The sequence below is a fragment of the Anabrus simplex genome, chromosome 9, assembly GCF_040414725.1.
Source record: "Anabrus simplex isolate iqAnaSimp1 chromosome 9, ASM4041472v1, whole genome shotgun sequence".
Classification (NCBI taxonomy): domain Eukaryota; kingdom Metazoa; phylum Arthropoda; class Insecta; order Orthoptera; family Tettigoniidae; genus Anabrus; species Anabrus simplex.
In genome coordinates, this window is record NC_090273.1 from 79,749,534 (window position 1) to 79,763,295 (window position 13,762).

Consider the following 13,762-nt stretch of genomic DNA (forward strand, 5'->3'; position numbering starts at 1 on the left):
TCTTAATTTTCTAGACTTAACTATAACTAGACATCCTTCTTTAACTTACAAAATTTTCAGAAAACCAACCCAAACAGCAACCACAATATAGCAAGATTCTTCACACCCTCAAGCACATAAACGTGGTACTTACAACAGCCTGATTTTTCATGCCTTCAACACCCCTATGTTTAAAAAATATTTAAATAACGAATTGAACACCATCCGTAATATCGCTAAATTTAATGGCTTTAACAACTCTTTCATAAACCGTATCATCAACAAATTCAAACACCGTCCTAAAACTACGTTATCAAAAGACAAAACCAAACCCACTGCATTTTCTACTTTCACTTTCACTCAAGATGCTTATAAAATAACTAATGTTCTTAAAAAACACAACATGAAAATTTCTTTTAGAACCAATAATAGGAATCTTGATATATTACACAACTCTAAATCACTAAATAAATCTAATGCTTTTTCTAAATCTGGAGTATACAGATTCAAATGTAACAACTGCAGCTCCTCGTACATCAGACAAACTGGCCGGAACTTCAACATCAGATACTCCGAACATATCAACGCCATTAAATACAACAGATTCTCCGCTATAGGCCAACCTATACAAGACTCCAAGCATAATTTCACTAATATTGAAAAAGATATAAAAATACTTGAAATGGTTAACAAAGGCCCCCTCCTAAAACACCTCTGAAAATTGTTTTATTCACCTTGACCAATACTTCAACCCTAATTTCACTTTAAAAGACATTTCTGAAAAACCAATATCCTATTTGACTTCCTAATTCTTCTCAAAAATTCTAAATTTCTAAACCCGAATTCAATTTTCCATGCCTTACAAAGTTCCTACCCACATTTTCTACCTCCAATAACCCACCCTAAACTACCCCTCCTTTATTTCCCTATCTTATCCTCTCCCATCATCTTATAACTTCAAATCCTTTTAATTTTCTCTTATCTACTAATCTTCTTCCTTTATTAATCTATCCTATCTTTTCTTTTCACCTCTCCTCTAAAAAAAAAAAAGAAAAAAACCAAAACCTACTTTCCGAATTGAACTCTATGCTAATATACTATATTGCCACCTGCATTTTGGGTTTTCACATTCAAATTTAAACTCATGCCTTGCGCTGACTTTACTTCGATTACGACCTGAATTTTTATCTTCAAGAAATAGCGCACTGTGCATATACATTTTTCATTTGTTTCCAGTATTGCACTTTTTACCTTTTTTCTCTTCACAATTGTTTTTTACATCAACTGTTCTAAAATATCTACAAGATCCTAGTTCCATATTTCAATTACAGTAGAGTCTCGCTTATCCGACACTGTTAGACTTAATTTCAACTTTTGGTGGAGACTAAATTCAGGCACACTCGCTGTGGAGGGTGCGACCATGGGACAAGCACTGGCCTGAACGCTGGCGGTAGGACTGAGTTTTCCTCAAGGACAGGTGCAGTGAGTCTTCAGTCATTGTAGTATTGGTTGGGTGCGGATGTTATAGTTTTCATATCCTCTGTGAGTATGGCGAGTAAATGGAAGAAAGTGATTGTTTCTATGGAACACAAATTGAGTGCATTAAAGAGACTGGACAAAGGGGAAATTCTTCCAAATGTGGCTTCAGATTATGGTGTTGGACGTGTTACAGTGGGAGACTGGAAAAAACAGAGGGAAGAAATTGAAAAGTGTGCTCTACCAGAGCACAGAAAAACAATGAAAAATGTCAGTACGAAAAAGTGAGTGAAGCACTATTTCTTTGGTATCTGAACACCAGGAAAAGGGCCTGCCAATATCTGGCACCATTCTGCAGGAAAAGGCTGTGTATTTCCAGAAGTAGTTTAATGAAGGGGACCCTAATTTTCCTGCCAGTGCTGGGTGGCGTGATCAGTGGCAGAAACGGTACGGTATTAGGTAGCTTAATATCTGTGGAGAAAAGTTTCTTTTTGTAAGACATCTGGAATGTTTTCGTTTAATATTGCATGTACTGTACAATTGAATTGGTAATTCATTAAGTAGAGCACCGTAAAACATGTCATTATTTTAGCCTTCCTGTTTGTTTCAGTTCATTTTCAAAGTTATTCTGTATTATCTGACATTTTCGGTGATCCGACGTACTCCAGGTCCCGTTTACGTCGGATAATCGAGACTCTACTGTATATTGAATTGTATTATATATATATATTTATGTACATTTTCACGACCGAAGCAAATACTGGATCATTAAGCTGTTTATCAAGTTCAGTCGGCGTTTGAAGGCACAGTGCCTGACGTTGAATATGTCGCTCTGATCTTCGGGAGCTGGCAATTTACTTCAAATGAGCTACTCGTCTTCGGTTTCTGCACGATTTTGCATCTTCACATTTGTTGGATTGTGTTGTGACACGTACTTCGGAAATGCCAACCCTTGTGGCGTCACAATATATTCTAAGACCCATTATTGCATGCAATTAAACTTGATTCACAGTTTAAAGCTCTCAAATACCATGGAAAAGAAAATGTATCCAACAAGGTGCATTTACAGTATTCAAGTAATGCACTTGGATAACTCACCGGTAAACATAACCTCACGCATTGAAATCAAAAGAAAGAAAACCTGATTCAAAGACGAGGAGAAATCTATACTGGCTCCCCTGTGCAAGTGCTTTATTCATTTGATTACTGTACTGTATGCATTTTAGATGCGTTGTCCTTGCACAGAAAGTACCCGATGCCCTTAAAACATCGCGGCCTATCGAACTTTCCTATGACGAGGGGAAAAATTATCTCGTTCTGTTCACATTACAACAGCAGTACAGAGACTATACTTGTACGATTTCCCGCCATGGCACTTCTAAGACCCATTAATGCATGCAATTAAACTTGATTCTCAGTTTAAACTTTTTCAAATGCCATGGAAAACACTATTTCAGAAATTTATCCAACAAGGTGCATTTACATTATTCAAATAATGCTCTTGTATAAAACAATGGCAAACATAACCTCGCTCAACGAAAAGAAGAAAACCACGCTTCAAAGACAAGGAAATGCTGGCTCCTTTGTGCAAATGCTTTATCTTTTGGATCACTCTACTGTCTGCACTTTTAGATGCCTTGTACTGGCATGGAAAGTGCCCGACGCCCTTAAAACATCGTGGCTTTTCAAACTTTCCTATGACAGCGGAAGGAAGTCTCTCGCTTCTGTGTGCATTGCATAGCAACACAGTAGGCTACATTTGCCGGCTGGCAATTCTCTCATTTAAACCATAAGTCGGTTTGGCCTCAGCATTAAAAAAGTAAAACAAACAAACAATGTAGTTTCATCGGCATTGACAATGTTGTTTGGTGCATACAAATTGATTACAGGCCACGCTTTTTCGCCAAATGTTGGCATTACCAGTGTTCGCGGATTCAATCTCTCCGCACACTGCCTGATATTCTTACATGATACTTTGGCGTTCCTTAAAACGCCGAATACAAAATAATTACGATTCCGCTTGAACATAGCAGATATGAAGCACACTGTCGTCACGCCGAAGTAGGTGAAAGTGCTCAAAGTTACCCCTGCTTGACGCGGAGAAATTTTGAATTTAAATTACTCTGTAAAATAGGTGGTTTTTTTTTTTCAAAATGTAAAGGTAGTTTCGAATTAAAAACTGAATTTCGGCAACAGGGCCGACATTGTTCTTCGAATTACGAATTATCCATATTTCGAATTAAACGATTTAAATAACATGCAAAACTGTACCTCATGTTTCCAGGAACGAGAGTTGCTTCGAATTAGGCGAGATTTTGAATTAACCTATTTCGAATTATCGAGGTTCTTCTGTTATGATGAAAAGTTATGAAAATATAGTAAATGTTAATTCTAATGCTCTTTCTCTTTGCAGTAAAGTACTTATTTAGGTTATTAACAGTTTATATACCTGCCAACTTTTATAGTTTATCCGTAAAATTTACAGAAATTGCAGAATTTTACGGATTTATGGAGGGACGGTGTCAATTTACAACTTCACGGACAGAAATTTGAAACGTTAACATGCGATAATCGCTCCACTTCTGTACAATCAATTGTTTGCATGGGTCGAAGCATGTTCAGTCTTGGTCAAAGGCAAGTCCACGATAGTCGATAACTCATTCTTTGATATGATCGGTATTTTTAACTGTGTGATGTTTGTGTCATTATTGTAATTGAATTTAAAGCCGGAATAACAGTTCTTCCATGTGAATGTCAGGTGTCGACAGGCTTTGCTCCAAAAATTCTTTGTTCCTCTCCGTTTGCTTGTTGTGATTTAACCTATATTCTTTGACTTACTTTGTTCACAAAGATTGCATTCCTCAAAAGTTTTGGCCTTTTAAGGTTATGACATATTTTAACGAAGTCTTCGAGTTTTTGTGTTATAATTTCGTGCTTCGCAGTTTCTTGTATTCGTTGGACTAATTACATTCGTTTCAGTGACTATTAGCGAAGCCCATTAAATTATAAAGAAAATTAAGAAGGATTACATTCGTTCCACGTGTGTGTATGCTTTTTTACCATGTGCACATTCTTTGTTCATGAGTTTGGTGCCGTGTTCATTTAGTGGTTTAAGACTTTGTGTGCTTTGACATGTTTTAATGAAGTGTTTGACTGCCTTGAATGTTTATGTTAAAATTTTATGTGGCATTCGGTGATCCAGGTTCATTTTGATTTTCAGTGCATATCGAAACCTTTGTTCTCGGATATTTTCATACGCTACATTCAAGACCAACTACAATATATCAGACCTTAATGCAGCTATCGATATTAACTAAAATGGTGCCCCGATCAGTTTGTTCAAATGTAAACATGAGCATGTGCGAAGCATCTGTTTAGTTCCTTCTGTTGGTTTGATTTGATTAGGAAACGTTTGTGTATTGATGGTTTTTATTGAAATTTGGTTTTAAAACTATTTCCATATATTAGGACGTGTCAGTCGTATTGCATGCTTGGATGTAATTCATGGTGCAGCAGATGCACTTACATTCAGATCAGGTGTACAAAATGCATCGTGACGATTTCGTAGTTATAAGTAATTTATTAGGGTGCATTAAAACGTTCAAAGATAACTTTTTCAATGGAGAGGATGTGTTCCGTGTACTCGATGAGCTGTTTTTTCCAGATAAGGCCAAAACTCTGTGTTGGTGCCAATCCTAGTACATTTCTCATTTACTATACCTTTTGAGGATTTTAAAAGTAAGGTTATAAAAGTGATATAGCAATTAATTTTATCTGTGAATGAAGATTATATATTCTCTTTGTTAAATTAGACGACAAGGTATCAGCTGATACACTGTCGCTTAACAGTACATATTTACGATGCCAACGATTTGGGTATTAAAGTGCTTTATACGAAAATGCATATGCTACCAGAGAACTTCTAATTGACTCTCCTATTGATTATCTGAAGTGAAACAGATGTAGCTATTTTGTGGTCTTTATGAGAATCGTTGTTATGAGAGAATTGAAATTCGCTACAAGGTTATATTTCTAACAAATTTCATGAACGAGGTAGGCTATTATATTTAAAAGCGTATGGTAATAGAAAGGTCATTCAAATAAATGTATTTCTAAAACAAGTTCTGATTTATAGGAACAAGAATTACGGTCTGGAATAATTTACCAAGGGTGTCCCCCTACTATATCTACACCAATTAGATAAATTTCCAACTTCTTTGAAATCACTTACGAAAAGACTAGGTAGACAATTGATATACCACTTGGACGGCAGCCCTAAACTCAGATCATTGGTGATTGATTAATTAATTGACTGAAGTGAGACTTTATTATTTCTTATCTATACTTTGAAGTGAGACTTATCAGATATTTCCCCAGGACTGTTATTTTAGAATGCATTCCTATATTACTTATTTCCTTTACCATCCTAGTTCATAGAAAATATCTATATTTTGAATTATCCACATATTGCTTATCTAAATATAGGGTATTTCTAGATAGTATTGGTCTGTTACCCAAAGCAAAGCATTCTATTCATTATTATTGACAACTTAGCAATTCAATACGATAATCAAGAGGTTGTGTTTATGTATCACAGGTGTGTTTACATTGAACCGATGTGTCGGCCATGTTGTTTTTGTATTAAGGTCTGATATTATTGTAGATTGTCTTGCTACATTCCTATTGTAGATTATCATAAATAAATCCAACAAGAAATAGTACTTCCAGACATATAAAGAATCATATTCTGTTGATTTTGCGTGCATACTAAAATCAAGAAAGGGAGTAAAATTTGCCTTTTGCACGGTATGTGGATGTGATATTAATATTGCACTTAGTGGAAGAAACGATTTAAGTGGTGATGAGTTACAGACATTCAGACTTCGAACTTGGTGAATGATCTCCAGGATACGGATAAATCCCTTTTCTTTTCATCAGGGAGAAACTACTTTTGTACTGCCTTTGACTACATCATCAACACATTTCCACAGATGCACAGTTTTCTTCCTTTCGTTTTTTCGTGGAAAAGTTTCCTGTCATGTTATGCAAAGAAGAGAATGAAACTACAGATGAGGTGATGAATGAGCTTCAGAGACAGTTCACAGCTCTTCAGGTAGATGACACTTCGGCTGCAAATCAAGATGCTGCAAGTGATTCCAGTTGGGCACAAATATCAAAAATTCGTGGAGCCGATGGATTTCTTAAGTATAACTGAGTTTTTTTCGTTGAAGTATCCTATGTAAAGCATGAATTATTGTATTTTGTAGCCCAGAAGTATTATTATTTTTGTCAAGCCGGGGTATTGCAACCTGTCCACTTCATGACCGTATCGATGAATTCAATCTACAAATTGTTAAACAAAGTAATTTAAAACACCACCTAATCGATACTTTATTTCTTGCCTTTTGGCAGAATTATGAAATCATTATCAAATACAGGACATGTTTCGACCACTTAGTGGTCATCTTCAGCTGTCTTTAAATAGCTTAGATGAAACAATTTGATAAGTACATTAAAATCTTAAATTACTTTCCCATGGGAACTTGCAACTATTGCTTAAAGCGCTTGAAATTTGTGTTGGTGGGGAGAAGGGAGGGATATGGGATTTAGATTTAATGATGTGGTGTGTAAAAAGGTACTTAAATTACAATTGGCGTCTATGGTAATACTAAAAAACTTATTTTCTAATTGAACATATGTAAAAAATCTTAAAAGTCTGTAATTAGGCACTTCTTGTTTCTTATTAATTGTCTGTTGTTTTGATTATCTTCTTTGAAAGTTGCTTTTTATTTTTGGTAACAGATTGCATTGAACTGTTAATCTACAATGGTCCTATGGTGACTTCTCTATTAAGTTGCGTGAAATGGCGGTTCTCAGATTTGGGCACCTTGCCTCACGATGTTTCTAGAATGTTGTTTATACTCCACCGTGACACATCGCTATAACACTAGGTTGTGTACACGAAAACAGTCCCAAGATGGCGGAAAGGCAGTCGAGCACAGTTCTCTGCGAAACGTATAGAATTTCACCTTATTTTCTTAGAGGAACAACCTCTAATTACTTGGAAAGAGTCAGAAAATGCCGTGAAGAAAATCAAAAGTGGAAAGTCGGCAGGAGCACATGAACTGACAGCAAACATGTTTAAGGCCTATACAGTATCATGTCTAAAAACAAAGATGTTGAGAAACATAATCACTCTCAGGGAATTGTACCGAAGGATAAAAATCTAGGAAGACTGGAACAGGAATAAGAAACGCCAGGTAAAACGAGTTGTGAAAGAAGAAAAGGAGAAGAGCTGTGAACTGTTTACCCAAAGAATTGAGGAAGATAGTGAAGGAAATCGGAAAATGTTATACAGGTTAATGAAAAGTAAAACATCAAATACGGAAGAAATTAAAGAAATTAAACCTATTGAACCTGAGGTCAGGATCATTATCTGAGACGTGGTAGGAATCAAAGAGATGGAAGAGTCATTTTGAAAAATTGTTGAATGGAGAGTGTGTTCAAGAGCGAGGTACCAAAGTGACTAATGAATTACAGAAGGAACAACCTCTAATTACTTGGAAAGAGTCAGAAAATGCCGTGAAGAAAATCAAAAGTGGAAAGTCGGCAGGAGCAGATGAACTAACAGCAAACATGTTTAAGGCAACCGGAATCCCTGGATTACAGTGGCTACATCAAACACTGGGAGTTATATGGAAAGAGAACATGTTGCCAGATGACTGGAAAAAAGAAATTGTCATACCCTTGTTTAACCCGACAGTGTGGAGCAACGTGTAGCACACGTTATGCAGTAGCCGTCTGCTAACTATGGAGTGATGTGTCAGACAAGCATTGCGCCCCCTTCTGCATGATCTGTTCATCTTGTGAGTTTCTTTCGAACTATGTCTTGAGGTTTCTTCACAGCCATCGAGATAAAGCTTCATTCTTTCGTTTTATGCATCTATCGATCCATTTCACCAATTTTTTGCCAGGTTATCCATGTGTATAATTCGACTATTCGCTCATATACTTTTCTCGCAATGGTGTCGGTAAACAAGGATAATTTTTCTAGCAGTGCTATACAGGGCATAGAGTGCTTTAGTGATTATGAGAATAGTATTTGTAATTTTAGCAATGATTCTGCTAACAGAGATGTTGATATTGCCAAATTAGACCGTAATGAGGCTGAAATGATACTGAACAGACTGTTGTTTCCAACACTATTCGTGCTAGATGTGTTAGTGTAATTTTTACAGGTATGGTATAGATAAATACGTAAGAAATAAACATTTTGTAATGTCTTTTCACCCCACGGTTTAGCTGTAAATGTCGTGCAGGTTGTAAAGTCTTACAAACTTTTCTTTTCCACTTGAACTCGTCATTCTGAATGTAACGGAAACAAATCACTACACATAAAGTCCCGAAGAATGTTATTTCCATTTCTATCTAGGGTAAGGGAATTAATTCCAGTCAATGAAATTGAGGTGCATGTTACCTTGGTCCTCTTCATGTTGATGGGAATAGTACAGAATCTAAATTTTAGGTCTTACGTCTCAAAAAATTGTACTATTGTCATGCCCCTATTTGATTCATATCTTTAGACAAACTAGAATCCATATGCAAATCACCTCACTTCAACGACAATGAGACTAAACACACTATATCTGGTGGATCAAAAAACTATTTCCAATATAATGAAAATTGGTTGGAAATTAACAGAGATATGGTATCATAAAACAGTTTGGTGCACAGGTATGCTAGCCTTTAAATGCCGAGTGAAAGCTCTTCCCGCATCCACTGAAGGCTAGATTGTTAAATGCTCCCGCTCAGTAGGGTTTAAAAAAAAAAAAATAGGAAGTAGTAGGAAGTGTACCAATAACAGAGGCATCACCTTTTTGTCACATTGCCTTAAGCCGGCTTTACATCTACGAGTCTTATATGAGTAGGCTACTCGGACTGACTCAGATAAGAAATCGTAAATGTAAGCGATGACTCGTGCGTACTCGTAGCTCGTATGCGAATAGCAATCAAAATAGAGAGGCTTCCGATTTGCATCCAAGTTTGACTTTTGTAAAAATGGCTGAGGATGATATAATTATGAATAAATATTAAGAGAAAGAGCATTTGACAACTGGAGCCAGAAACAAAACAAAGGTTAAATCTTTTATTACCAGTACAGTATATCCCAGGCAGTAAGTGGATTTAAAAAACACAAAGTTCTTACCTGCAGTGAGAGGAGAGAGGCAATTATGATGACAGCAAACAAGTCTGCTGTACGTAGTGTTGCCCGAAAGGTCCCTCGGCAGTAATCTATGTTGGTGTTGCGACAGAGAAGTTGAGTTCCTTGCTCATGTCCCAGAGATATGTCCACATGGTGAACTTCAACAGAATACGCATTATCATACACTTCTATCAGGGATAGCAAATGCCTTTTTTAAAAAAATGAAATGTCGTATGGCTTTTAGTGCCGGGATATCCCAGGACGGGTTCGGCTCGCCAGGTGCAGGTCTTTGACTCCCGTAGGGGACCTGCGCGTCGTGATGAGGATGAAATGATGATGAAGATAACACATACACCCAGCTCCCGTGCCATTGGAATTAACCAATTAAGGTTAAAATCCCTGACCCGGCTGGGAATCGAACCCGGGACCCTCTGAACCGAAGGCCAGTACGCTGACCGTTCAGCCAACGAGTCGGACAATGCCTTAAAGAAAACAGGATATACAGTTTATGAAGTAGTTCATGACATTTCCAAAATAGTCAGCAATCGTAGAGTTAATGTCATTTTTAAACCTCCCTCTCTGGAAGATTACTTCTTTGACTCTATAGTCAGGTTCAAGTCTCACATACGGCACCCAGAAGAAGTTTACTACAATCCAATTTTTAAAATAGAAGTACCATCTAGAATCCATTGCTGTAACAGACCTCATGATAGCTCATGGAGCCATCCCACTGTTCCTTGTTGATTTTTGATTGAGATCTCAGTTGCAGTTCTCCAAGAATCTGTGACCATTTTCAGATATCATGCATGCGGTCCCTAACTCTGACTCATTGACCAATGTGTGAAAATTATACTCTGAATATAATATTATACAGTCTTAAATTTTTGCTGTTTCTGGATCCTTCTATAAATTGAAATTTGTGTAACTGAGCAATTAAGGCTTTCAAAAAAGTTGTGTTATGGTACTCTTTAACTCTATTTTAAAATAAAAATTATAAAATATGTAAGCATTCGTGATACTTCCCTTTATTCCGGCCAGCATCCAGTATTGGGGAGATAGTAGGTTCGAACCCCACTGTCGGCAGCCTTGAAGATGGTTTTCCATTTTCACATCAGGCAAATGTTGGGGCTGTACCTTAATGAAGGCCACAGCTGCTTCTATTTCTGTTCTATTTCACCATATGTCCCAGGTTTTCATTGGAATGCACTCATTAAGTATTAATGCAATATGGAGAAATATAAGGGAAATGCAATTTTTTTTATTCTGTAAAGAAATAAAACGGTGATTCAGAGTTTTGATTGCTTTTATATCTTGTCTCTTAGTTTCTTGTCATATGTAAACCTTCATAATTAGGAAAAGTGAGTGTTTTAATTGAGTGTACGTTTTAATTCTGTTTCAATTTTGCGTGTGTCTTATCTTCTCTTATATATGTTTATTGGTGTGCTACCTACAGGTTTCACATAGGAAGGGCTTGCCACATGTAATATACTGCAGAGTTTGGAGGTGGCCTGACCTTCAGTCTCATCATGAGCTCAAGCCGATGGAGAATTGTCGTTTTCCATTCTCAGCCAAGCAGAAGGATGTCTGCATTAACCCGTACCACTATAAGAGAGTCGAAAGCCCAGGTATAATAACTATGGTAACCATATCAGTCTTTTTAAAACTGCAAGAATTATCATAATCTTGTTTTGTATTTCATGTTGACCCTGGTTCTTATAATCTATTATGTGGAAAAACTTTTCTGCTTGATTATTTTAAATACATTACTACACAAAGCCAGAATAAACAGATGAGAAAATCTCTTTCATTTTCACTGACACATGCTAGTATGTCAAAATACCACTATTTATCTTGTGGCTTTTTGTGCTAGGAGTGTCCGAGGGCATGTTTCTGTCATCTGCTGCGAGTCTTTCTATTTGAAGCCTATGGGCAACCTGTAAATCTGGATGTGAGATGATGATCAGGTGAGGCGAGGGTGAAACCATGTGTTGCCGCATAGCATACTCCTGTCAAAAACGCCCAAGGGGTCTGCTCAAGGCTTAACGTCACCATTCGACAGATGAATCACCATCAGCGGTGTTGTATGCCCTCACTCCATATGCACACTGCGAAGAGGATTGGAATTGAATCCAGGCCTTTGGCATGCAATCTAGTGATTAGAAATTCCTCCCCTCCTACCCTGCTAACCAATATTATGGTGGTGAACATTTTTTCCACCAATGGCACTCTAGCTGGCTAACCGTGGTGTTATACTGCAGATGTCATCACGTAGTTACTCCAGGGAGTCGGTGTTACTTGCTTCCGCTCTGGACGGCTGTCTGTCACGTGACAAGAGAGCAGTGGACAGGTGGGTTGCATACCGTGGCCGTACTGTACTTGCCGCTCGGAAATGCTACCGTATGAACAACAGCTATAATTATAATAATAATAATAATAATAATAGTAATAATAATTTTTAACATGGATCATATGAGATGAACAGGACACAGATTACAGAATATAACTGGACAAGAAAACTATTCATTGACAAAGGAATATACAGAAGTGTGCAATATGTCCTGAATAAATACATTTTCACGATTAACTGAAGCTTTGGGACACGTACATTTACCAAAAGAAATACAGTGTGTGATTTGTACACATTATCTGCAGTCTCATTAACATTCATTTCAATACTTTTATGGCATTTATGACTATGACAAAAAATTAAACACACGAACTGAAACAGATCACTAGTGTACTCCTCCTTCACGGGAACTTTGGGGTTGTTTAGATAGTAGTGATCGTTTGCATACTGGCAAGTCGCAAAGCCTATTTCAAGTTTTCATCAATGACCCTACTTCTGTGTCTAGATTTACAAATCTCATTAATGAAAACATCTGTTCACATAAATAAGTTGGTCCGAATTTACTTAAAATATATGCATTAAATTTGTGCAATCTAGGAAATCTTTCCCATGGAAAACAAACATAAAATTCAGTCAAACTCTTTGTGTATGCAAAATTTTCTTTCATTTGAGTATCACCCTGTAAATCAATCAGATCTAGCTGCAGTTCTCGTCTAATGCACATCGACTGACAAGGGTGTAGCGAACACCTGCAGGTCCTTTTCCAATGCCTGAAATCCTGAAACCTACTCTCAAATTCGCCATATAGTGACATTAAGACCTTTTTATATTCTTCTAATATTTTAATTTATAATAATATAAGAAATTTATTTTAACTCAACCTATTCAATACAGTACAATATGTTAACGTATTAGTTAAACATCGTTAAAAATTGTTGAGACATGTTTCGCTTCTTCTGTGGGACATCATCAGTCATATCAAATACCTCAAAATTCTACCAGACGTCTGGTTGGAAATAATAAAAATATGTTCCATCATCATCATCATCAATCATTTTCCTTTATCCAGCTATATCCGGGTAGGGGCAAATATGGTTCCTCTCCACTTTCTTCGGTTTTTCCACCACTCCTCTTCCAACACTGTGTCCCAGTCCAGGTTTCTTTCTATAATGCTGCGTTGGATGGTATCCTTCCATCTCAATCGTGGTCGTCCACGGCCTCTCCTTCCTTGGATTTGCATTTCCATCACCTTTTTTGGCATTCTTTCGTCGCTCATTTGCTTTATGTGCCCAAACCATCTTAGTCGGCTGTTCTCTATTCTATCATTCAATTTTTCCACTCCAATTTCTTACCGGATTTTCTCATTCCTTATTTTGTCTCTTCTACTCTTCTGTATCATACTCCTCAAGAACTTCATTTCGGCGGCCTGTATTCGACTCTCATCCTTCTTTGTCATTGTCCAAGTTTCTGCTCCGTAAGTTGTTATGGGTACGTAATACATCTTGTACATAGTACCCTTTGCTTCCGTTGGCACATCTTTGTCCCATAACATGTTTCTTACACTATGATATAAACAACTTCCAGCTTGAATCCTTTTACTAATCTCAGCATCCAGTCGAGCATTCTCCATTAATTCACTCCCCAGGTATTTAAACGTTTCCACTACTTCCAGGGGCTTGTCTGCAAGTCTAATCTGACCTTTCCCTTCTTTCTCCCCTCTAGTCATAACAAGAGTTTTACTCTTTTCTACACTTATT

General features: G+C 37.0%; 1 protein-coding gene across 3 annotated transcripts in view; it reads left to right on the forward strand.

Moving 5' to 3' along the window:
* Positions 1–13,762, forward strand: part of Mad (Mothers against dpp) — a 126,821-nt gene that overhangs the window by 36,633 nt on the left and 76,426 nt on the right. For all 3 annotated transcript variants that reach the window (XM_067154005.2, XM_067154006.2, XM_067154004.2), the window contains exon 3: positions 11,112–11,283. In XM_067154005.2, coding sequence (XP_067010106.1) covers positions 11,112–11,283 — 172 coding nt within the window. The remainder of the gene's footprint in view (positions 1–11,111; positions 11,284–13,762) is intronic.